Genomic DNA, 25,984 nt, shown 5'->3' with positions numbered 1-25,984 from the left:
TGGCAACAATATGGAAAAAGTTGAAGCATAGACAGATAGTGGAGGAGCCTAGTCAAAGTTTTGATTAAGGTTTGGAACCATAAGTTACCAATCAAATTCCTGTAGGCAAAACAGGTAAAATGTGACATCTTTTGTGAGTAACACTTTGATGAATGGTAGTATTTGTAATTTTTGAAGAATGCTGGCCCTATCTAAAAGGAATGCACACAAAATTTTGAGCTATAGATTGATTTGATGTCTTGTTTTATACATCTGGAAAGTTAAGGCAATACAGTGGGAATGAAGAAAAACCACATGAAATAGTACTCCCATACATCAGAAGGGTTTAGCAGCTATAAATAAAGCATATTTAGAGGATATGAGGCATAAAAAGAATGAATAGGAAGATTTGGTAGCTATAATTAACAGAGTTCAAACATACAGCAATACAAGCGATAACAGATACTGAGTGGGGGAGATAATGAGTTGTGTACACGGGTACATGTTGAACTTAAGATGACTTTTCTTTTTTTTTCTTTTCTTTTTATTTTTTTATAGAGGCATGTTATTTATTTGTTTGTTTGTTTGTTTATACATGCACTGGGTACAGTCAGAAGCGCGGGAGGGTGAGAGAATTCACCAGAGCCAGAGCGGGGAGCGTAACAGGCAGAAGGACCGAAGGACACTGCTGAGGGGAGCAGCGGGCGGCAGGAGAGGTCTGCGCGCCATGTGGGACCCTCCTCCGGTGGCGGGGAGCAGCCGGGGTATAGGCCGCGGGCAGCTTCACAACCCAGTGCTCAACCGCTGCGCCACCGGGGAGGCCCTAAGATGACTTTTCAAACACCCTGGTAGGCTTGTCAATTCTGACAAAGCTTATTGATAGTTGTCAAGTTGGAAATAAGGACCCGAAGTTTGGGGAAGACAGGCTGGTAATACACACTGAAGACAGTTAATGGGCATTTTTATAGACAGCAAGTATAGAAGACAATTAATGGGCATATTTGAGATCCTTGGAGAAGAAGGAAGGGTGAGAGTGAAAAGATACCTAAAGCAAAGTCTTGGAGCATCTCAACACTTATGATAGAAAAATATGAGAAGAAATAAAGGAAGGCTACTCTGGAAATTCAGAAGAGACAAGGTCACCTCAATAGCTAAATAACGAGGCTGTTTGGCGGGTGGTCAGGAAGGGAATGGTTCACCTGTGCCAGACACTGGGCAGAGATTAAGTAAGATGGAAGCTGAAACCAGGACATTGAGTTAGGTAATTAGGAGCCTACTTGTAATCTTCAGGAAAACACTAGAAAGGTAATTGGGGGTAGAAGCCAAAATAACAAAGGGTTGATAAGAGAATCAGGGTTGAGAAGTACTGTTCCTGATTCTATCATTACTGAGAAGCTACAATGTGCCAGGTATCATGGATACAATTCCAACATAACAGATGCTGACTCTCAATACAGCCTATGATTAGAATAAACACAGGGCTCTCCTGAGCACTCCTCCAGTCTTGGTTGAGTAAGCAGTGACTTCATGGAGTAAGTGAAGCCAGTTGGCCAGGTTAAGCCAGGGTGGGGTATTTCAGAGAGGGCTCTTTTGTGCAATGTCCTGAGGCGAAAGAGACCATGGACCACCTGGGGATAAGTGAAAGCAGCAGAGCAAACTTTGAGGGGGGCAACTACCTAGCAACTGAATCTGAAGTTAAAAAGTTTGAGAGAAGGTAGTAACCTGAACAGAATTAGGGACGAGGGGAGGTAAACTCGCTGGTGAGACAGTGCTATGTACAATTCAATGTTCACAATTATTAGGTAGATAAGCAAATATGCTTGCCTCTTTCTCTTCCCTTAACAATTGTTTGCTCTAAACTATGTCTCACAAGACACAGTAAGGGCCAAAAACAAGCAAAAGCAAAAGATGTGTAAAGCTCTAAACGTTTCGCTAAGGTTTATACAATAAACAGTCTAATTAGGTGTAAAGCCACATTCAGATTCCAAAAGAAATGAAACCTTTCCCCTTAAAACCCCCTCCAAAGAGCTGAGGACTAACTTTAAGATAGCTAATTGATGAGGCATTGACTCACTCTGAAAACTAAGGCTCTTCCCAGTGTCTACTGCAGCTCAGTCTAGCTAATGAAGCTGAGAGATAATAGTCTGGGGTTACCTGATTTTGCCTGTTTCAAAACATGGCCATGGCAGAAAGCAAGCTGCCTCCAGTTCCTGCCGCTGAGGTCCTTGGAGCCATATTCAGATGAGATCATCTCAGTAACCAACACTGGCGGCTTTCAGGCAGAGTGAATGGTGCCGCCTGGGGACGTATCTTTGGTAAGCAAGATTGCAACAGAGCAGGCAGTTTACCCAGGGAAGTGCTGACTCATGCTAGGCAAAACTCGAATTTCCCAAACAACTCAGCCAGAGCCAACTGCAGTCAACTGTGACCTGGAAGAGGCGCTCCATTGATTTTTTTAAACTGAGGGCTGTCTACTTGGGACAGGTAAACCTCATTCCCTTACTGTTGGTTACTCAGTGGCCACTGCAGCCCTTACCTGGAAATATCCATGGGTCACTTTCTGAAATTTCATCTGAGAACAACCTGGGGCTCAGGGCAGCAAGATTTCTGAAGGCAGGGGGTTCAGAGCTCAGAAGATTTCCTCAAGAGGGTGATAAAGAAGTCACTTTCCATTTACAAATTACAATACTGGGGTCAGAGGACTCAGGGATTTTGCCTAGTTGTTGCTAGCTAGCTGGCCAAAATATTAGGGAGAACACACTCACTGATCTTTTTTTCTAGCAGGACTTCTCAGATCTCTTTATGTTCTTAGCTCTGGTTTGCTAGTTAACACAGAAATGCTGGAAGCTTTTTTTGTTTAATCTGCTGCCATATTCTCCATGCTAACGCTAAAATTATCCATCACTACACCTACTAGATGCTTAAGAAATAAAGGAGTCTGTTAAAAAACACAGTAACACTTGCTTTTAAAAGAAAAAGCCCTAAATTTATATTGTTTCTCATTTGTTGGACAGCTTATTAAAAAGTCAATTCTAGAATCATTGGCTCATCAACAGCTATTATTACTGAGTTTGTCCTGACACACTAGAGCTGGCACTGGTGCTATACAAAAATAACAAAAGATCAAGTCCTTGCTGTCTATAAGCTTTCACTTGACAAGAAAGAAACTAAACTTCACAGCAAATCCTCCTGATCACAACTTAAAATTTCCCACAGCCACATCAGCTTCTTCTCAGCAAGAGCATTTGAGGCCACCTTCTTGTCCATCCTTCAAGGTAGGCCTCACATAGCATGATCTCCAGATATAGCTGTCAACTTAGTTTGCCATTCAATAAATATTAGGTTAATTAAAATAGATGAGCAGACCATCAGAACTTGCATCTAAAAAATTATATTCCTTTTTCAGGGACTAGTTTTTAAAATGTTATTTATCCAACTCACTTAATCTTCACAATTATATTAACCACACCTTGGATAATTACACTAAGCTTTATTTTAATAAGGTTTTATAAAATGTTCCCTCTTTTATTCCCCTTCAGTGTTTTCTTTTGCAGAAAATAACTGTGTGTTTAAAGATGTTGTCCTACAGTATGTGTTAATTAGTCCTTTTCAAATGATGAAAGCATTTTTACAGCAGTTGACAACCATTATCTCATGGACCACACTTTAAAAAAATATTTCTGTAGTTGATGATAAGTCACAAGCATTCTAATATGGAACAACTCTCCATAAGGCACAGTATGGAGCTCTATCAGAAGTTGTTGGTTTATTCTGCATTAGAAAACTTTAAAGAAGAGAAAATCCAGATGGTACTGTGCACAAGATATAAATGTAAATTACATGAAGAGTAACAAGAGAGCCAGAAGTATCAGGACTTCCTAATTCTGCTGAAATAAGTACTATTTAGCAGGTGAGGAGAGCTATCACAGGTTATCACTTCTCTATTAGGATTTTGTATAGTTTCCAAGACTTTTCCCAAAATATGACCATACTCCACCCTAGTTTCTTTCTTTTAGACCAGAAAAGCTGATGGTTTGCACATTTAGAGCTTATAAAAGATGCTAAATTTGGGGCCTCCCCTGGTGGCGCAGTGGTTGAGTGCTGGGCTGCGAAGCTGCCACAGCCTCTGCAGCACCAGTTCGATTCCCGGCCACCGGCGAGGGTCCCACATGGCGCGCAGACCTCTCCTGCCATGCCCACTGCTCCCCTCAGCAGTGTATTTCATCGGTCTGCCTGTTCTGTTCCCCACTCTGGCTCTGGTGAATTCTCTCACCCTCCCGCGCTTCTGACTGTACCCAGTGCTTGTATAAATAAATAAATCTTTAAAAAAAAAGATGCTAAATTTGAACTAATGGCTTTAGGCACTTGAGGTTTTACAAGATTGCATGAAAACTATGAGAACATGAGACTGTGAGAAATGAGAAAGTAATTGTGGGCTTGGGCTCAAGGTAGTTCAATACATCATTTCAAAACTCAGACAAGTAAGTTACCGCCCAAAGTTATTTATAGGTTTATTTTTTATGGGTAGTCATGACACTCATTTACTATGTCTATGTATCACGTATGCATGTATGTGATTTGCATACACCCACATCCATTGTTTTACTTGAACAGAAGTATGCCATGCATTTTATAGCCCACTTTTTTTTTCATTTTTGTTTTTTGCAACAGATCTTAACATCATAAACAATAAGTAGGTAGCAGGTGTCAAAAGAGGAATAAAAATATTCATTTCTCAGGATTCTGCAGTCTTTCAAAACCAAAGAAAATTACCAAACACATACCAAAATATGGAGGGATATACAAAATAGGGAGAGAACTGCAATCGGAGCAGAATAAGGAGGTATTTTTGGCTTTATTAGTATTTGAATTTTCTTTACAACAAAGGTATGTTCAAATATTGGTAATTTAAAATTTGGTTCAAGTTTAAAATACTTTACTTTTAATAAGCTTTAATCTTTTCTCCTCACTGTTTCCTCAACACCTCTCTTACCCACTTCCCCATTCACAACACAACACCCTAAATGACACTGCTCATTTCTTTTTTTTTAAGGATTTATTTATTTATACATACAAGAATTGGGGTACAGGCCAGAAGTGTGGGGGTTGAGAGGATTCACCAGAGACAGTGTGGGGAACAAAACAGGCAGATTGACTGAAATACATTGCTGAGGGGAGCAGCGGGTGAGAGAGGAGAGGTATGTGGTACCATGTGGGTAGCTCCCTGACTGAGGATTGAACTCATGCTGCAGTGGCTGCAGATAGCGTCATAGGTTGCATCTTAAAACCCCTTGCGCCACCACGGAAGCCCTCTTTTCTTCTTTTCAACAAAATGTATCTTACATCCACATGCTTTTTTCTGATTGAAAAGATGACGCAGGGTAAGTGATTATCAGACTTTTCTGCCCTCCCACCATTAGGATTAATGATGGATCCCTGCGGTCCTCAATGCATGCCTGATGGTGGGCACCTGGAGTGGGGTGGGGGCATTCGTAGGTGGGTACACCTGGGCTGAGAGACTGGGCTCATAAGAGTGGCGTCACGGGGAACAAGCAGAAGAAGCAGACACCATGAGAGAATGCTGGAGAGCCCATAAAGAGTGAAGATTCACCAGGTGCTCGGAGGCCCGCCAGCCTCCTGGCCCCGCACCCCTAACCCTACCCTGCCCCGCCCCCCTGCCTGCCGTGTACCTGGTAAAATCCAAATAAAAGCCTGAAAAAGACACCAAGGGCTCCAGGACTCTCCTTTACCTGTCTGCATAGGTTCAAGAAATCCTGCTCTGGCCTATCCTGACACTACAGATGGTAGATTGATAAACCCAAATTTCCAAGAACTAGTGGCCATCTCACCTTGGTGGTAACTCAAGACATAGCCAAATTCTAATCTTTAGTGTTCAAAGATCTTAAAACCTTTTTTAAACTGAAGTATATATACTTCCAAAATAGACAATGAGTGTCAAACAAACACCATCTAATGAATCACAGAAACTAAGCAAAAAACACACCAAAAAAAAAAAAAAAAAAAAAAAAAGACCATGCAGTAAACTTTAGAATATTCAAGAATCAACAGCAATGCTTACTGAATATGATCACCTCTCACCCAGTCCCTCAGAAACTCTGAATTAGCAGAAGTGGAGGGAAGCCCCAGTATCTGCATTTTTTTATAAGCATCTCCCTCTCCCAAGTGATTCTGATACTGATGTGCCTTAGATAATGTTCTGAGAGAGGGCATAGCTATGGTCCCAACCACTGTCCACAGTAAAATAAAGAAGTTTCTTCAAAGTTCCCCAAACTGAACAGTCACGGAGAAGGTCTTAGACATCAGTCCCTTCACACTCAACTGGCAAGAATATGACGACTGAACTGTATTTTGTTGGTTGGACCATTACTTTCTTCAAGCCTCCAGAGATAATTACCTTAAGTATTCTAAAAGATTTCAGCTGTCACCCACAGACTTTTTACACTGACACAGTTTCACACCTGGGATGCAGTACAAGGAGCAGAATGGAATTTATATGACTATGAAAATTAAAGTTCGCTTGACTCAACAGTCAAATAAAACAAAGGAAAAAACCCTTCCCTCTTCTCGCTGCCCCCAACCAGGCACAAGTTACAGCAGAGACTTCTGACTTCCTGATGAGGCAGTTCTGCTCAGAAATTCAAACCATGGGATGCTGTGCAGCTCATGTATCCGGAGAGTGCCCGAATGCCAGCTTATCACCACGGCATCAGCCAATGCAAGCTTACTGTAACATTTGGAAGCACAACCAGCTGTATAAAATGGTCTCTCCTGGGAGACAAAGGCTGTCGCCATGGCAGAGATCATTCCATCTCGGGGCCAGAAGGACTAGGCAGTCCGTCCCTTTAATCTTTTACGAGCTACTTTCATGTTCAGATGTAGGGACTGGCACTGCATGAAGCTCAACCCACTTCACTGTACTCCACTGGCCCACAACCCATAGGCTGATGAAGGCATGCGAACTGAGCCTGTGCCGCAGGTGCAGTTACCAGACTGTTGTATAATGTAATTGTGGGTGCTTTGTTATCCTCTCTGGTGTAAAACTTCATAGTTCAGAGAGGTATCCAATATCAAGAGCACAGCAACTGCCTACTTCAGGCACAATGAAATACTAGGTTCCTAAATGTCAGGAATTTTAAAACGAATAAGCTTATAGGAAAAGCCGACTCCAAAGTTGACAGGACAGTCTGAGGCCCTGATGACAAGACTGGGAGAAAGGAAGTCAGTGACATGATCACTTTAGAAACCTGGCAATAGAAATCTTGGGATCACCCCATGTGTAATTTTCTGCACAAAGCTATTTCTTCATTTCCCCTCCCTCCCCTGAGCTGCTAATACAGAAGCAGGTCAGGGGAAAGGCCCCTGTCATCAAATTCCATCACCGAAACAACTCCAGTAGCTTTATAGGACCAGTAAGTGTTCTACGCCTTGGTAACCACCCTCTCAGAAAAAAATATTTTGTAAATTCGACCCTGAATAATTTCCTGAATTTATAATTCTTTACTGTATATCAATATCTCTGGATTTTTCTTCCTCCCAGATTATTTCTCCCTCTCCATGACCCCCCCCACTTTTACTCTCAAGCCCTGCCTTTAGTATGTCAAACTTCCCACATTTTCACTATTGTTTCCTCTAAAAATACAAGATTATCTCCACACAACTATAGGAGGCCTTTGTGACATGTATTACCATCTTGATGGGTGATTTCTAGTCAAGTAGGTAAGATTAGCTGTTCATCTACAGTTAATCTTCAAACTGACTTCTGTAGACTATGTAAATAAAAGGATGGGACTGCACAGCTTGAATGTCCCATCAAGGTAATCAAAGTAATGGAAAAGGGAAAGAAGACAGAAGGAGAGATTTCAAACTAAAGACTGAACTGTACATTTCAGTAGCACTTAAGAAAACACTCCATCTGACTAAAGCAGCTGATGAGTAGACAAATACCCAAAGGACTGCACATTCTCTAAAGATTATTGTGCTCACAGTTCTTGCTTCCCTCAAGGTTCTGCAAGAGATCACATCATAATCAGATTTGCATTATTTATAATAAAATGGATAGATACTCCCTAACAATCAGAATTCTACTGATTTACTTGCAAATAAAACTACAACCTTATATCTACCCAAGTCTATGTAACAGGAATAAAATACAATTTAGGCCTTTCAAAAAGATCTCTATTATTCCTTTTATATGAAAACAAAAAAGGGTTAGAGAAACCAAAAGCTCTGCCCTAGGCATTCATACTTTAAAAAAAAAAAAAAAAATCATCTCGGACCTCCCTGGTGGCTCAACAGGTTGAGCACAGCGCTGTGAAGCTGTCCACAGCCTCTGCAGCGTGGGTTCAATTCCCGGCGGCCAGGGAGATTCCCACATGGCAAGGCAGACCTCTCCTGTCGTGCCCACTGCTCCTCTCAGCAGTGTTTTCGGTCCTCCTGCCTGTTCTGCTCCCCACTCTGTCTCTGGTGAATCCTCTCACCCTCGCGTGCCTCTGGCCTATACCTCAGCTCTTGTATAAATAAAAAATAAATCTTTAAAAAAAGTCTCAGGAAAAAATTCATTATCAATTGAAAAAAAAGCACTGCAGAAGAGTAGGTAAAGTATGCACACAGAACATACACATATACACACATGGAGCGCTAGAGATATAAACGGATCATTTAAAAGTCAAAAACCACTTAATAGTGGTTACTTCTGGAAGGGATGGAGGTTTCATCTCCTGTTTTATATATACTCTTGTGCTTTTTTAGTGTGTTCAAATGAACAGTGTAAGCTAATTAATGTCAGAAAAAAAGCACCCAAGGTCACCTGACAAAAAGCAACAAGTTTTCAGGGCCATTCTGAGCCAAATTCTATCCATTGAGGAAAATTTATAAAGAATTAACAACAAATTCCATTTTGGGAATGGTGCTGTTAGTCCATTTGTTCACTAGCACTGGCAGCACTGGAGGTTGTGTTGTACTAGGTACTGGCAGGTAAGAGTCTTCACGCTCATAATTCTTGCCCGTACCAAGGTTAGTCTTAGTCTTCCTCCTCTAAAGGAGATGGTAGCGGAGGGCAAGGAGGGGGTGCTTAAAAAGTGGAAGAAAAAAAAAGCCAAACCTCTGAACACTGTGGAGGCAGCCCATGAAGGGCTAACTTGCACATGTCTCAAAAATCTCTGATCACTGTTAGTCAAACCAGTCTTACTGATGATCACTAATCTGATGAACAAATAAACAAAACAAAAAAAAACAAAAAAAAAAAACCAGACACCACCTGTTAGAAAAGCTAAAATAAAAAATGGTGACAATAACAAATGGTGGCAAGGATGCAGAGAAACTGATTTTCCCACATTGCTAGTGAGACTGCAAAATGGTCCAGTCTGTATACTTGGGCACACACCCCGACAGGTTACAACGTGTATCCATACAAGTGCCTGTACACAAATATTCATGAAGACTTTATGTGAAAGAAGGAAATACAGGCGAAACACTACATGATATGCACATCAAAGACATCTTTACAGACACATCACCCAAAGCAGTGATAGTGAAGGCAAAGATAAACAGCTGGGACTACATCAAATTAAAGAGCTTCTGCACAGCAAAAGTGACAATAACAAAAACAAAGAGAAACCCCACCGACTGGGAGAACATTTTTGCACGCAACACTAATGATAAAGGACTGATCACAAAAATCTGCAAAGAGCTGATGAAACTCAACAACAACAAAGAAAATAATCCAGTCAAAAAATGGGCAGAAGAACTAAAAAGAAACTTCTCTGAAGAGGAAAGACAAATGGCCAACAGGCATATGAAAAAATGTTCAACATCACCTGTAATCAGGGAAATGCAAATCAAAACTACCATGAGATACCATCTTACACCAGTGAGAATGGCACATATTAAAAAAACTAGCAACAACAAATGTTGGTGAGGGTGTGGAGAAAAAGGAACTCTTCTGCACTGTTGGTGGGAGTGCAAACTGGTCCAACCACTATGGAGAGCTGTGTGGAGATTTCTTGACCTACTAAACATAGAGCTTCCATATGATCCAGCAATTCCACTCCTAGGTATTTACCCAAAGGACACAGAAACATCAATTCCAAAGAGCACCTGCACCCCTATGTTTATAGCAGCACTGTTTACAATAGCTAAGCTTTGGAAACAACCCAAATGCCCAAAAACAGATGACTGGATCAAGAAGATGTGGTACTTATACACCATGGAATATTACTCAGCATTCAAAAAAGATAAACACATGCAATTTGCAGCAACATGGATGGCGCTGGAAGGGATCATGCTCCGCGAAATAAGCCAGAAAGAAAAAGAAAAATGCCGGATGGTCTCACTCATAGCAGGAATCTAGAAAACTTAAATAAGGGACCAGGAAAAAGAATAACTATAAGAAAGAATATATTAAAATCAACAAACAACTATGAACCAGAGACACTCTATGGGGGGTGGGGGGTGGGGAAAGGAGGGATTGGGGTCAAAATAAGGGGGCTGTAATTGTATGGGGAATATAAAAATGAAATTTATATAAAAAAAAACACCAAACTTTATGTGAAATAGCTCAAACTGGAAACAACGTAGATGTCCTTTAATATAATGGATCAATGGCTAAACAAAACAAAACAAAACTGTGATACAGCCATACCATGGAATACTATTTGGTCACAAGAAAGAATGGATTAGCACTACATACAACTTGGATAGAGGGCATCATGCTGAGTAAGAAATGCCAAGTATCAGAAGGACACACAGGTATGATTCTGCATCCAAAACATTTCAAAAATGATAAAATTATAGGGAACAGATGATGGCAGAGATGTGGATGTGCGTAATTCTAAAAGTGTAATTATTCATTCCTTTGTCCAACCACTATGGGGAACTAAGGAAGGTGAAAAATTTATAAATTAGAGCACATTTCATATTATTTCACAGTTCCCACTATATCAGAAACAAAGAATCTTTGTTTTTAATGTTTTTGTGTGTATTTTAAATTTTTAAGTATATTTTTATTGGAGTGACTTTGCATTTAATATTATATAAGTTTCAGGTGTACATCATTATAAATCAATGGAGACTTATTCTAAGGAAAAAAGAATTCTTGAAGCATGGATCGAGTCCTGGCCTAATCAACAGAAATACATTTCAAGTGTTAACCTGTGCCCCATCCCTTTTGGCACTTGTGTCAGAGCTCGCCCAGAGCCATGAGGAATGAATAGGAACGCAGCCGAAGTAACACATACAGAATGAACTCTCACTGCAATTTCAGCTCATCTTTCAGCCAAAAGTGTCCTGTTTGATACAAAAAACATCTTAAAACTGCAGCAATCAGAAAAACTATAAAATATGTGGCTTCCAGGTTGGGCACCTCACATGTGTCAGGCTTGCTGCAAACAGCATTTCTTACAAAAGTTTAGGTAGCAGTCTCCAAAACGTGGGAGAAATGTTGATGGAAAAAATTAAAATGATGGGTCTCCCTGGTGGCTCTGGGGTTAACGTCTCAGTGCCATCAAGCTATCACCACCAAGGCCTGAGTTTGATCCCCAGCCAAGGAGCTAACCCACATGGCTCAGCAGACCTCTCCTGTCTCTACCGCTGCTCCTCTCAGCAGTGTATTTCAGTGGATCTGCCTGTTCTGCTTCCCACTCTGTCTCTGGTGAATCTTCTCACCCCCCACACCTCTGGCCTACACCCCAGTTCTTGTCTGCATAAATAAATAAATCTTAAAAAAAAAAAATGATGCTTCTTCTGTGATCCTGCAAGGCAGTCCTTGCAGGGCCATACATGTACCTTGTCTCAAACCTAGATTACAAAGCTGTACTTAAATCAGGGCTTCGGGGGGAGCGGAAAGGGGGGTGTGCGGTGGCGCTGTGGGACATCAACACTTATCCATCTTATGTAGAAGCCAATTTATTGGAAAGGCCTATTGACAAATAGGAAATACCAAACAAACAAACAATATCACCGATAAATTCTCTTCTTCCCCAATGCTTTAGCTATTTAGTCAAAGATTCTAAGGTAACTTGCTTATACATTAAATACACTTACTTACAATTTTAGAATTAGTAACTGCTAACACAACTAAAACAAGTATCAAGTATTACTAACACCATTTTTTTTTAAATGTTTTTTTTTTTTAATAGAGGCATGTTTTATTTATTTATTTGTTTGTTTGTTTTGTTTATACATGCATGTTTATACAGTCATGTTTATACAGTCAGAAGCGCGGGAGGGTTAGAGAATTCACCAGAGCCAGAGCGGGGAGCAGAGCAGGCAGAAGGACTGAAATCACTGCTGAGGGGAGCAGCGGGCGGCAGGAGAGGTCTGCGCGCCATGTGGGACCCTCCTCAGGTGGCCGGGGAGCAGCCGGGGATCGAACCGGCACCGCAGAGGTCGCCAGCAGCTTCACAACCCAGCGCTCAACCGTTGTGCCACCGGGGAGGCCCCTACTAACACCATTTTTTAAAAAAGATTTTATTTTTTTTTTTAGGGGCCTCCCCTGGTGGCGCAGTGGTTGAGTGCTGGGTTGCGAAGCTGTCCACAGCCTCTAAAGCGCTGGTTCGATCCCTGGCCTCCAGTGAGGGTCCCACATGGCGCGTAGACCTCTCCTGCCGCCCGCTGCTCCCCTCAGCAGTGTACCGTCAGTCTGCCTGTACTGTTTCCCACTCTGGCTCTGGTGAATTCTCTCACCCTCCCGCGCTTCTGACTGTACCCAGTGCTTGTATAAATAAATAAATAAATAAATAAATAAATAAATAAATAAATAAATAAATAAATAAATCTATTTTTAACAAAAAAAAAAAAAGCTTTTATTTTTAAATTTATGTATGCATACAAGATCTGAGGTGTAGGCCAGAGAGGTATGGGGGTGGTGAGAGAATTTGCCAGAGACCGAGTGGGGAGCAGAACAGGAGGATCTACTGAAATACACTGCTGAGAGGAGCAGCAGGTGAGACAGGAGTGGTCTGCTGTGCCCTGTGGGTTAGCTCCCTGGCTGGGGATGAACTCAGGTCATAGCAGTGCCAGCACTGAGACTTAACCCCTGTGCCACGAGGGAGGCCCCGACTATTTTAATTTTTTTTATTTTTTTAAAGATTTATTTACTTATGCACACAGGAGCCGGGGTGCAGGCCAGAGGTGCAGAGGGGTGAGAGGATTCATCAGAGACAGAGTAAGGAGCAGAACAGGCGGAGCTACTGAAATACACTGCTGAAGTGATAGTGAAGGCAAAGATAAACAGCTGGGACTACATCAAATTAAAGAGCTTCTGCACAGCAAAAGAGACAATAACAAAAACAAAGAGAAACCCCACCGACTGGGAGAACATTTTTGCACACAACACTAATGATAAAGGACGGATCACAAAAATCTGCAAAGAGCTGATGAAACTCAACAACAACAAAGAAAATAATCCAGTCAAAAAATGGGCAGAAGAGCTAAAAAGAAACTTCTCTGAAGAGGAAATGCAAATGGCCAACAGGCATATGAAAAAATGTTCAACATCACTTGCAATCAGGGAAATGCAAATCAAAACTACCATGAGATACCATCTTACACCAATGAGAATGGCACATATTAAAAAAACTAGCAACAACAAATGTTGGCGAGGGTGTGGAGAAAAAGGAACTCTTCTGCACTGTTGGTGGGAATGCAAACTGGTCCAACCACTATGGAGAGCTGTGTGGAGATTTCTTGACCTACTAAACATAGAGCTTCCATATGATCCAGCAATTCCACTCCTAGGTATTTACCCAAAGGACACAGAAACATCAATTCCAAAGAACACCTGCACCCCTATGTTTATAGCAGCACTATTTACAATAGCTAAGCTTTGGAAACAGCCCAAATGCCCAAAAATAGATGACTGGTTCAAGAAGATGTGGTACATATACACCATGGAATATTACTCAGCATTCAAAAAAGATAAACACATGCAATTTGCAGCAACATGGATGGCGCTGGAAGGGATCATGCTCCGCGAAATAAGCCAGAAAGAAAAAGAAAAATGCCGGATGGTCTCACTCATAGCAGGAATCTAGAAAACTTAAATAAGGGACCAGGAAAATGAATAACTATAAGAAAGTGAAAATCAAAATCAACAAAAACTATGAACCAGAGACACTCTATGGGGGGTAGGGGGGTGGGAGGGGAGGAATTGGGGTCAAAATAAGGCGGTTGCAATTGTATGGGAAATGTAAAAATAAATAAAATTTATTATAAAAAAAAATACACTGCTGAGGGGAGCAGTAGGCGAGGCAAGAGAAGTCTGCTGCACCATCTGGATTAGCTCCCTGGCCGGGGATCGAACTCGTGCTGCAGTGGCTGCCAAAGCTTCATAATGCAGAGTTTTACCCTTGTGCCACCAGGGAGGCCCATTTTTAAATCACATTCTGCACGAGGAAGCCCACAGATCATTTTAAGCCCACATTGTATGAAATGGAACCTAGTTCTAAAGTCCTACTCTGAAAAATAAAAGTAATAGATGAGTTGACGGAATGTGAAGAAGCCATAGCCTAGTGGCTGAGAGCTGGGCATCTCTAACCAGACAAGTAGGATTCAAACCCCTGTGCCCGGGATCTTTCTTGCTGGAGACTGTGTGAACCAGCAGAAGGCTCACCAAGGAGACAGAGGTAAGCTGGGAGGCTTGCCCATGCTGGGCGCCTTCTAGCCTGCAGTTCCAGCCCAGAGGGGAGCAGCACCCACCGCTGGGGCAGACCGGGCGTGCAGGGGAGCGCGTCGCCGGCACCGGCATTTTGCAGCAGGGACCCTTCTTGCTGGAGACTGTGTGAACCCAGCAGAAGGCTCACCGAGGAGACAGAGGTTAAGCTGGGAGGCTTGCCCGCACCGGGCACCTTCTGGCCTGCAGTTCCAGCCCAGAGGGGAGCTGCACCCACCGCTGGGGCAGACCGGGCGTGCAGGGGAGCTCGTTCCCGCATCGCCATTTTGCAGCAGGGACCTTTCTTGCTGGAGACTGTGTGCACCAGCAGAAGGCTCACCGAGGAGACAGAGGTAAGCTGGGAGGCTTGCCCATGCTGGGTGCCTTCTAGCCTGCAGTTCCAGCCCAGAGGGGAGCAGCACCCACTGCTGGGGCAAACCAGGCGTGCAGGGGAGCGCGTCGCCGGCACCGGCATTTTGCAGCAGGGACCCTGCTTGCTGGAGACTGTGTGAACCCAGCAGAAGGCTCACCAAGGAGACAGAGGTTAGGCTGGGAGGCTTGCCCACACCGGGCACCTTCTAGCCTGCAGTTCCAGCCCAGAGGGGAGCAGCACCCACCGCTGGGGAGAGCAGGGGAGAGCGTCCCCGGCTCTGGCATTTTGCAGCAGGGACCCTTCTTGCTGGAGACTGTGTGAACCCAGCAGAAGGCTCACCGAGGAGACAGAGCAGGGACCTGTCTTTGCTGGAGACTTGTGAACCCAGCAGAAGTTCCCCAGAGGAGCCAGTGGTGAGCTGGGAAGGTCGCCCAAGATGCCGGCCAGTACCAGCAACACAATGTCACAAGGAATACGGCAAATTAGAAAACAGGCAGTAGGGAGTAGAAAAACAACATGCAACCCAGCAACTCCTCAGCAAAATAGCACACCACAAAAAGAAAACCATCTACCAGATTGCAACGACAGTAACTTGGAAGAACTTCTGAGCCTTCCAGATAGAGAATTTAAAATTGCTGTGATTAAAAAACTGACAGAAGTCATAAAGGAAAACAATGATAAGGGGAAAATAATTAATGACCAGAAGAATGAAATTGAGTCCCTAAAGAGGGAAGTAAAAGAAATGCAGGAGATCAAAGAATTAATGGAGACGCTAAAGAACTCTGGGAAAAACAGTGAAAGCAGAATAGATGAAATGGAAGAACGAATAAGTACTCTTGAAGACACAGAAATAAAAAGAACTAAAACAGAAAAGGAAGGAGAAGTACGAAGGAAAAAGACCGAAGAAAGACTTCGGGAACTATCTGACTCCATGAGGAAAGGAAATATAAGAGTTATAGGAATCCCAGAAGGAGAGGAGAGAGATGTAGGAACAGAGAAAATATTCATGGATATAATTGAAGAGAACTTCCCAAACGCTAAGAAGGATCTGAAAATTGATATACAAGAAGCAAGAAGAACACCAAACTTCCATGACGAAAGGAAAAATACAGCAAGACACATAATAGTAAAGCTCCCAAGAATCCAAGACAAAGAAAAAATAATGAAACTAACAAGAGGGAAGAAACAGATAACATTCAAAGGGAAACCAATCAGACTGACATCAGACTTCTCTGAAGAAACACTACGGGCAAGGAGAGAGTGGAGGGACATAGTCAACAGACTCCAAGAAAACAGATGCCAACCAAGAATACTCTATCCCGCAAAGCTCTCCTTCCTCTTTGAAGAAAGAATATGGACCTTCCCAGACAAACAGAAACTCCGGAATTTCATTGCGACTAAACCCCCACTCCAAAAAATACTACAAGGAGTCCTAAAGCCAGAACCTCAGAGGGACGAATAACAACAAAAGAAGGCCAAAGAAAGTTATTAAAAGAATAAATAAATAAAATCAAAGGAAAGACAAACACAATGGCAAATACAGATGCTAACATATCAATACTAACTCTAAATGTAAATGGACTAAACTCTCCAATAAAAAGACACAGAGTTGCAGGCTGGATTAAGAAACAAAACCCAACCTTTTGCTGTCTCCAGGAAACACATTTAGCTGCAAAAGATAAAAATAGACTCAAAGTTAAAGGATGGAAAACAATTCTACAAGCAAATGGACCAAAAAAGAAGGCAGGAACAGCTATACTCATATCAGATAAAACAGATTTCAAACTTAAAAAGATAAAAAGAGACCCCAGTGGTCATTACATTATGATCAAGGGATAATACTTCAAGAAGAAATAACACTCATTAACATATATTCACCAAACGAAGGAGCACCAAAATATATCAGACAACTATTGGCATCTCTGAAAACAGACATCAGAGAAAACACATACGTAGTGGGAGACTTCAACACACCACTATCAACAATGGATAGATCAACAAGACAAAAAATAAGTAAAGACACTAAAGCTCTAAATAAGGATCTAGAGTGCTTAGGCTTAACAGACATATATAGAACACTAAACCCAAAAAAATCTGAGTATACATTTTTCTCAAGCGCACACGGATCATTCTCTAGGATCGATCATATACTGGGGCACAAGACAAACATCAACAGATACACCAAGATTGAAATCATACCAACCATCTTTTCTGACCATGAAGGCATCAAACTAGAAATAAACCATAAAGAGAAGGCAAGGTATTCTCCTACCTCGTGGAGATTGAAACCCACACTACTGGAAGTCCACTGGACTAACGAGGAGATCAAAGAAGAAATTAAAAAATTCTTTGAATTGAATGACAAGGAGGACACCAATTTCCTAAATGTATGGGATGCAGCAAAAGCAGTAATAAGAGGAAAATATATAGCAATAGATGCTCACATCAAGAAACAAGAAAGAACTCAAAGAAACAACCTAATCTCGAAACTCAAAGATCTAGAAAAAGAACAACAAAAAAGCCCCAAAACCAGTAGAAGAAAAGAAATAATAAAAACCAAAGCAGAAATAAATGAAATCGAAACTAAAAAAACAATCCAAAAGATCAATGAAACCAAGAGCTGGTTCTTCGAAAAAATAAATAAAATAGATAAACCCCTTGCCAGGCTCACAAGGGCAAAAAGGGAGAAAGCACAAATAAATAGGATAATAAATGAAAGAGGAGAAATCACAACGGACACAGCAGAAATCAAAAGAATTATTAATAACTACTATGAACAGTTATATGGAAACAAGTTTAACAATCTAGAGGAGATGGACAAATTCCTACAACTCTACAATCACCCAAAGCTAGATAAAGAAGAAATAGAACACCTAAACAGACCAATTACAATTAGCGAAATTGAAATGGTAATCAAAAACCTCCCCAAAAACAAAAGCCCAGGACCTGATGGATTTACAAATGAATTCTACCAAACATTCAGAGACGAATTGGTACCTATCCTTCACAAACTCTTCCAAAAAATTGAGAAGGAAGGTATAATACCTAACACGTTCTATGAAGCCAACATTACACTAATACCAAAACCGAACAAGGACAACACAAAAAAAAGAAAACTACAGGCCAATCTCCCTAATGAACACTGATGCAAAAATCCTCAATAAAATTTTAGCTATCAGAATCCAACAGTGTATCCATAAGGTAATTCACCACGACCAAGTAGGATTCATTCCAGGGACACAAGGATGGTTTAACATCCGAAAATCAATCAACGTTATCCAACACATCAACAAAAAGAAATATAAAAACCATATGATAATATCAATAGATGCTAAGAAAGCTTTCGACAAAGTGCAACACCCATTCATGATAAAAGCCCTTGAAATTCTTGGGATACAAGGAACGTACCTCAACATCATAAAGGCCGTATATGACAAGCCAACAGCCAGTATCATTCTCAATGGTGAAAAGCTGAAAGCAATTCCATTAAGATCTGGAACAAGACAAGGATGTCCACTTTCACCACTGCTTTTCAATATAATACTGGAAGTCCTAGCCAGAGCAATAAGACAAGAGAAAGACATCCAAGGAATCCAAATAGGAAAAGAAGAAGTCAAACTATCACTCTTTGCAGATGATATGATAATATACATAGAGAACCCCAAAAACTCCACAGAAAAACTAATTCAACTCATCAATCAGTTCAGTAAAGTGGCAGGATACAAAATCAACACGCAAAAGTCAGTAGCCTTCCTATATACAAACAATAAATCTGAAGAAGAAGAAATCAAAAAAACTATCCCTTTTATTATTGAAACAAAAAAAATCAAATATTTGGGAATAAATCTAACAAAAGAGGTAAAGGACCTATACAAAGAAAACTATAAAACACTATTAAAAGAAATAGAAGAAGACACAAAGAAATGGAAAGACATCCCCTGCTCATGGATTGGGAGAATAAACATTATTAAAATGGCCATCCTACCAAAAGCAATATACAGATTCAATGCTATTCCAATCAAAATTTCAATGTCATTCTTCAAAGAAATAGAACAATTATTGATGAAATTCATATGGAATCACAAAAAACCCCGAATAGCCAAAGCTCTCCTGAAAAAAAAAGAAGGGAATGGAGGCATCACACTCCCAGACTTCAAACTCTACTACAAAGCCATAATCATCAAAACTGCATGGTATTGGAACAAGAACAGACAGACAGACCAATGGAATCGAATAGAAAATCCAGAAATAAACCCACAGATTTATGGTCAACTAATCTTTGACAAAGGAGCAAAGACTATGCATTGGAGCAAAGAAAGTTTGTTCAATAAATGGTGCTGGGAAAACTGGGTCGCTACATGCAAAAGAATGAAGCTTGACCACTACCTCACACCATATACAAAAATCAACTCAAAATGGATTAAAGAACTAGACATAAGACCTGAAACCATAAAATACATAGAAGGAAATATAGGCGAAACACTACGGGATTTGCATATCAAAGACATCTTTACAGACACATCACCCAAAGCAGTGATAGTGAAGGCAAAGATCAACAGCTGGGACTACATCAAATTAAAGAGCTTCTGCACAGCAAAAGAGACAATAACAAAAACAAAGAGAAACCCCACCAACTGGGAGAAAATTTTTGCACCCAACACTAATGATAAAGGACGGATCACAAAAATCTGCAAAGAGCTGATGAGACTCAACAACAATAAAGAAAATAATCCAGTCAAAAAATGGACAGAGGAACTAAAAAGAAACTTCTCTGAAGAGGAAATGCGAATGGCCAACAGGCATATGAAAAAATGTTCAACATCACTTGCAATCAGGGAAATGCAAATCAAAACTACCATGAGATACCATCTTACACCAGTGAGAATGGCACATATTAAAAAATCTAGCAACAACAAATGTTGGCGAGGTTGTGGAGAAAAAGGAACTCTTCTGCACTGTTGGTGGGAGTGCAAACTGGTCCAACCAGTATGGAGAGCTGTGTGGAGATTTCTGGACCTACTAAACATAGAGCTTCCATATGATCCAGCAATTCCACTCCTAGGTATTTACCCAAAGAACACAGAAACATCAATTCCAAAGAACACCTGCACCCCTATGTTTATAGCAGCACTGTTTACAATAGCTAAGCTTTGGAAACAACCCAAATGCCCAAAAACTGATGACTGGATCAAGAAGATGTGGTACATATATACCATGGAATATTACTCAGCATTCAAAAATGATAAACACATGCAATTTGCAGCAACATGGATGGCGCTGGAAGGGATCATGCTCAGTGAAATAAGCCAAAAAGAAAAAGAAAAATACCGGATGGTCTCACTCATAGCAGGGATCTAGAAAACTTAAATAAGGGACCAGGAAAATGAATAACTATAAGAAAGTGAAAATCAAAATCAACAAAAACTATGAACCAGAGACACTTTTTGGGGGGTGGGGGGCGGGAGGGGAGGGATTGGGGTCAGAATGGGGGGATTGCAATTGTATGGGGAATATAAAAATAAAATTTATTAATTAAAAAAAAAGAAAAAGGATGTAAAAATATACAAAATTTAAAAATAATAAAAATAAACAAAAATTTTTTGAAAAAAAAAAAAAAAAAACAAACAAACCCCTGTGCCCTTGGATTGTACGTCAACATTTCTGTGCAGCCTTTATTGCATCCATGGAACATAGATGAGAGTACCTATATCTCACAGCATTGTTGAGATGATTAAAGTCCCTGACATACAGTTAAAGCATTGGTTAGCTGTTCATGCAGGCAAAACATGGCACAGTTTCACACAATAAAAGAAATGTCTGTCTTTTGTTCAGTCTTACATAAAATTCTCCCAAACTTACGGACAAATATAAGCCTTCTCTTAATTCCCACCAAAGTACCCACACAATTTCATTCAGAAAAAAGGATCATTAAGCAAACTTCTTACATAGTGCAGTAAGTAGAACAAATCCTGCTGGGACATACCTCATTTTCCAAGCTCTTATGGGCAACATATCTCAGTAGGAAGGGGATCTCTCTTGTAAAGACAATTTTATAACATCGTTCACCAAATGAAATATTCAAAGTAAAAAGTCAAAACTTTGCAAAGCAGGCAGAGAGGCTTTCAAACACACCTGTACGCCCACTCATGCCCCCCATCCTTCTTTCCTAATCAAGGTTGTAATACCCAAGTCTGGTGACAGCTGGCACACAATCTGACAACACTGTTATCCTACCAAACAGTCATTGACTAGAAAAGGCCTGGTAAACCAACAACAGTGCTTGAAAAACCTCCTCTAGCCTGGATCCAGTTACAAAGCTGGAGTTTGCTCTGGAGATGTGTAACGAAAAAAAGCTTGACTTGAATAATCTAGATACATGTAATAACTTTCTCCCATTTCTAAGTTTCCCAACTATTTTAGGCAACAACCAAAGACATTTCAGAATCAGAAACACAAATTTCCAAAAGTTTTCCAAAAGTTTTAAACAATGCTTGCCCAAGGTTCCAACATAACTAGTAATTTAGACAGCCGTGCTAGGAGTTACAGAAGCTGCATTTGTTAAACTAGCAGTGCTTCTGAATAATTGAAACCTCCTCCAGAGCAAAGTCCAGACACAAAACAGTTCCTTGCTAACACCCAAATGGTTTCATTACTGTTTAACCACCAAAATAACAGCTTCAATAATCTATTAATATTGACATTTCATCCAACGAAGGATGCAAAGCATGAACAGTAAGATTTTTCTCTGCCCAAATCAACACTTACTTTGACATTATAGCCACAAAAACTAATGTTTGCACCTAGACTATGTATAAAAAGGCTTCTAACAAGCAAACACAAGCTGAAATGCCTCAAAGAAACTATACCCCCAAATTTTATTTTCTGCCTTGCTCCTTGGCCCTTTGACTATATTTAACTGTGAGTAAAGTTATAGGCCTAAAGTTGAAATTTTCCCCCTAGTGCGTAATCAAGAGCGATAAAAAGGGTCTATAGCAATGGTGCACAAGTGAATTGGTGGTGGGAATTATGGGGACTACATCAGAGAGGAGAAAGCAAACATTGTACAAAAATGACCATTGATGTAAAATATATATATATATAAATTATATAAAAATTAAAGAGATAACTATCCCTCTTGATACGGGAACAAACTCAAGTTCTTTCAATGTATTCTAAAACAAAGGTTAAGTATTAACAATCAAGAATTACATTGCGGTTGTGATCTTAGCAAATCATCCAGTGACGGAACTTCTCCCCCTTGGCAGGAATGGAAATTCTCAGCTGGTTCAGTTACAGGTAGCTTAAGAAAATGATCAAGGACCTCTGATATCAAGTTGCTAAGATGTTCTCAGAACCCCCAGTGCTATTCAAAGGGTGTAGTTGCAGATTCTTGGTGGAAGTCCAAGTCAAGATAAACATAATGACTCATAGCAAGGGTGTAGGAAGGGGTATACACGCTGGCACTGCTGGGACACGCAAGTGCCTGATTCTCCTGATAATTATTTATTTTTTGTACTTGACCGAAGTATTAGTTGGTAACAGATTGGGAGAACATTTACAAAACTGGATCTTTTAAAATTTATTTATTTTTGCATAGAAGAACTGGGGTAATAGGCCAGATGTATGTGCGGGATATGAGAAGATTCATCAGAGACAGAGTGGGGAGCAGAACAGGCGTGTCTACTGAAATATAGAGAGCAGTAGGCAAGACAGGAGAGAAAGGGATCAAACTCAGGCCACAGTGGTGACAGCACTGAGACTTAACCCCCAGGCCACCAGGGAAGACCAAAGCAGATTCCTCACCATGGCTAATTTGAGATGCACTATGCTTTCACACTATGAAGTACCAATTCAGTCATTTATTGTTTTGAGGGAATCAAAGTACCTTCGCCCTCACTGTCCTATAGCTCCTGATTTGAAGATTAACTAGAAAAACCAATGGAGGATCTGTGAGTTAATCTAATGGAACGAAAACCTCACTAGGAAACAGAAGGCCTTATGATCTGTAGCAAGTCAACTAACTAGTTGGAGACTCTGGGTGAGGTCTGTAGGTCTGGGCTAGGAAGCAGGAATTTGAATTTCTCATAAGCACCCAGGGGACTATGATGCATACTAAAATCTGATACCTGTTGCCTTTAGGAATGAAAAAAAAAAAGTCACAATTGTATAATCCTCACTAAATTACTTCAGAAAAAATTATTATAAAAGTATATTAAAACTGGGGCCTCCCCGGTGGCGCAGCGGTTGAGCGCTGGGTTGCAAAGCTGCCCGCAGCCTCTGCAGCACCGGTTCAATCCCCGGCCGCCAGGCGAGGGTCCCACATGGCGCGCAGACCTCTCCTGCTGCCCGCTGCTCCCCTCAGCAGTGTACTTCGTCAGTCTGCCTATTCTGGTCTCCGCTCTGGCTCTGGTGAATTCTCTTACCCTACCTCGCTTTCTGACTGTACCCTATGCTTGCATAAATAAATAAATAAATAAATAAATAAATAAATAAATCTTTAAAAAAAAAGTATATTAAAACTTACAGAAAGCAAATTTCAATAAGCTTTCTATAATGTGTAACAAAAAATTCCAACCTTTCCCCATTTTTAAAAATGATGTGGGGCCTCCCTGGTGGCACAAGGGGTTAAGCACAGACCTCTATGAAGCTGTCAGCAGCCTCTGTAGCACCAGTTCTATCCCCAGCCAGTGAGCTATCCACATGGTACAGTAGACCTCTCCTGTCTCGCCCGCTGCTCCCCTAAGCAGTGTATTTCAGTAGATCTGCCTGTTCTGCTTCCCACTCTGTCTCCGGTGACTCCTTTCATACCCCTACACACCTCTGGCCTCCTTTTATCCCCCCCACACCTCTGGCCTTCACCCAAGTTCTTGTATGCATAAATAAATAAAATAAATCTTAAAAAAAAAAAAGCCTGGTAACTCATTTTTATGTTTGTGTTGTTTCTAGAAACATGAGACAAGGAGAACAATCTCGGCTGCCATTGTGAACATTTCCACAAAGAGCAGTATGGACAGAGCAGATATGGACAGTTTATATCTCAAATAAAAACCTATCAGATGTACTTATCAACATACTTTCATTTTCACAATTAGGTTTGGTAGTACGAAAGACATTCTGATGTGCTATATAGGACATTTTATTAAATAATAAATGTTAGGAAGCTGATGACAATCATCTGGAAATGAAGCTGAGAACTACTGGTTGGTTCACTTCACTCTTCCTCAAACTGTTGGTCTGCAACTGTAGCAACAGTTAAAAGAGCTAAAAAACACTGAATTAGATCAACAGGCATTGTGATGATTCAGAGTCACCTGGGGCACTTGGTTCAACCATGTGGCCAGAGCAGGGAATGTGTCAGGCTCATTGCCAACCTCTGGGGATACTCTGGCGCCACCCTCCCCACCCATTCTGCAGGAAAACTGGCTAAGTAACTCAGAGGTACCTATGCCTCTGACAAAGGATGATTGTGCAAACTCTTCCATCACTACTAGACAAATTGACCAAGAATGGGACCTGAATCTAGTCATGCCCAAAAGTTAGAAATAGAGAACCTCCCCCTGTCCTAGGGACCACCCTATTACAGTAGAACCCACTGTGGACTGGGCAAATCCTACTCCCTGAAGCTATTCCTACCCACCCATGCCCCAGCACAACATTTGAACCCCAAAATGTTCCTCTTTGTCCCTACATAAAAATCTGAGCCCCAACACAAACTGCTAATTCCGAAACAATCCCCCACTCTCCCAGAGTATCACCCTTGACTAAGGATTCTTCAAACTAGCTAACTTCAGGCCCTAGAAGACACTTCTTCCTCTTTTCCCAAATTAGAATTCTCCTTTACTCAGCATTTCTAATAAAGGCTTAAGCACCTTTATTAAACCTCCTTCCATACATGTACAACCGTAATTCAGCATGGCCAAAGGGGGGGGGGTATCATTAATAGGCTATGACCCACTGATTCAAGATCTATGGAAAGGTTAGAAATCAAAAAAGGATGAGGCTTGATTATTTCCCATTATGAAAGTAAAAAAAATAGGAAGATTCTCAGAAAATGCTGGCGGAACAACATTCTTTCCTATGTATTTTAGGATCAAATATGTGGATTTGTGTGCCACTAAGCTAAGACTGGAAAGATTTAACAAAGTAATGAAAAGGAGTACAACAAAGAAGGGGATAGGATAGGAAAGGAGAATGCTCCATTTACTTAAGAAAAGCTTTTTTCCCCAAGTCTTTTTAACATAATCCAGCAGTTGCAAATAAACAATGGTGCTGATTACAAACAAATTACATTTACCCACTTGGAGGCCTGCAGAGGCTCCAGTTGGCTTAACTTCCCGCTAAGTTTCAGGATGACTAGGCAGCGTTTCTTTAAGGAAGACAAAGACAATAAAAATGTCTCAGCAAATGAAACTGGCTCCAAATGATTCAGAATTGGGTGCAAGCACTGCCTACAATTCAGAGTGGATGTCACAGGGCACCCTGACCACTCCACAACCCAGAGATAATGAAACCATATCTTTATATGTTATTCTAGAAAAGGGATGTGAATGTCAAACTAAGAGAGGGGCAACTTTAAAAAGCCAAGTAACACTAGCTCAACAACAAAAAAAATTTTTTAAGTTCAACACATGGGAATAGTCTTGCTGTGAGAGCAAGAAGGTTTTGCTGTATCTTTTCAGAGGAGAGGACAAAGGATACCAGACTAATGTCATTTTCCATTAAGGGGAAAAAAAAAAAAAAGATTAGGGCAGCCTTAACCGATAAAAACCTGTATAGGTCATAACTCTATGAAATCAGCAGCCTGGTGAGACTCTCCCCAAGAATCCTGTCAGAAATTAAGTGTGGAGTAGAATAATTAAATGTAGAGTCTCCTTGTGCACAACTCCTGGTACCTGAAGACTTGAGTCATTTCAGTGAAACATATCATTGTAACGTTGTGAAGAGGATTTGCCAGACATCCTGGC

General features: G+C 40.9%; 1 protein-coding gene across 3 annotated transcripts in view; it reads right to left on the bottom strand.

Annotated features, from left to right (window-relative positions):
• The window catches only part of RFFL (ring finger and FYVE like domain containing E3 ubiquitin protein ligase), a 78,860-nt gene that overhangs the window by 47,559 nt on the left and 5,317 nt on the right, over window positions 1–25,984 (bottom strand). For 2 of the 3 annotated variants that reach the window (XM_037494623.2, XM_037494624.2), the window contains exon 1: window positions 2,134–2,244. The exons of the other annotated variant lie outside the window; for it this stretch is intronic. In XM_037494623.2, the coding sequence (XP_037350520.2) occupies window positions 2,134–2,230 (97 nt within the window). In that variant the 5' untranslated portion in view covers window positions 2,231–2,244. Of the gene's footprint in view, window positions 1–2,133; window positions 2,245–25,984 lie in introns of those variants that run through there. 3 annotated transcript variants of the gene reach the window in all.

The sequence above is a fragment of the Talpa occidentalis genome, unplaced genomic scaffold (assembly GCF_014898055.3).
Source record: "Talpa occidentalis isolate TD23 unplaced genomic scaffold, MPIMG_talOcc4v2.1 talOcc4.7, whole genome shotgun sequence".
NCBI classification, from domain to species: domain Eukaryota; kingdom Metazoa; phylum Chordata; class Mammalia; order Eulipotyphla; family Talpidae; genus Talpa; species Talpa occidentalis.
The sequence above is the reverse complement of the archived record's forward strand: the minus strand, read 5'-3'. Positions and strand labels throughout refer to the sequence as shown.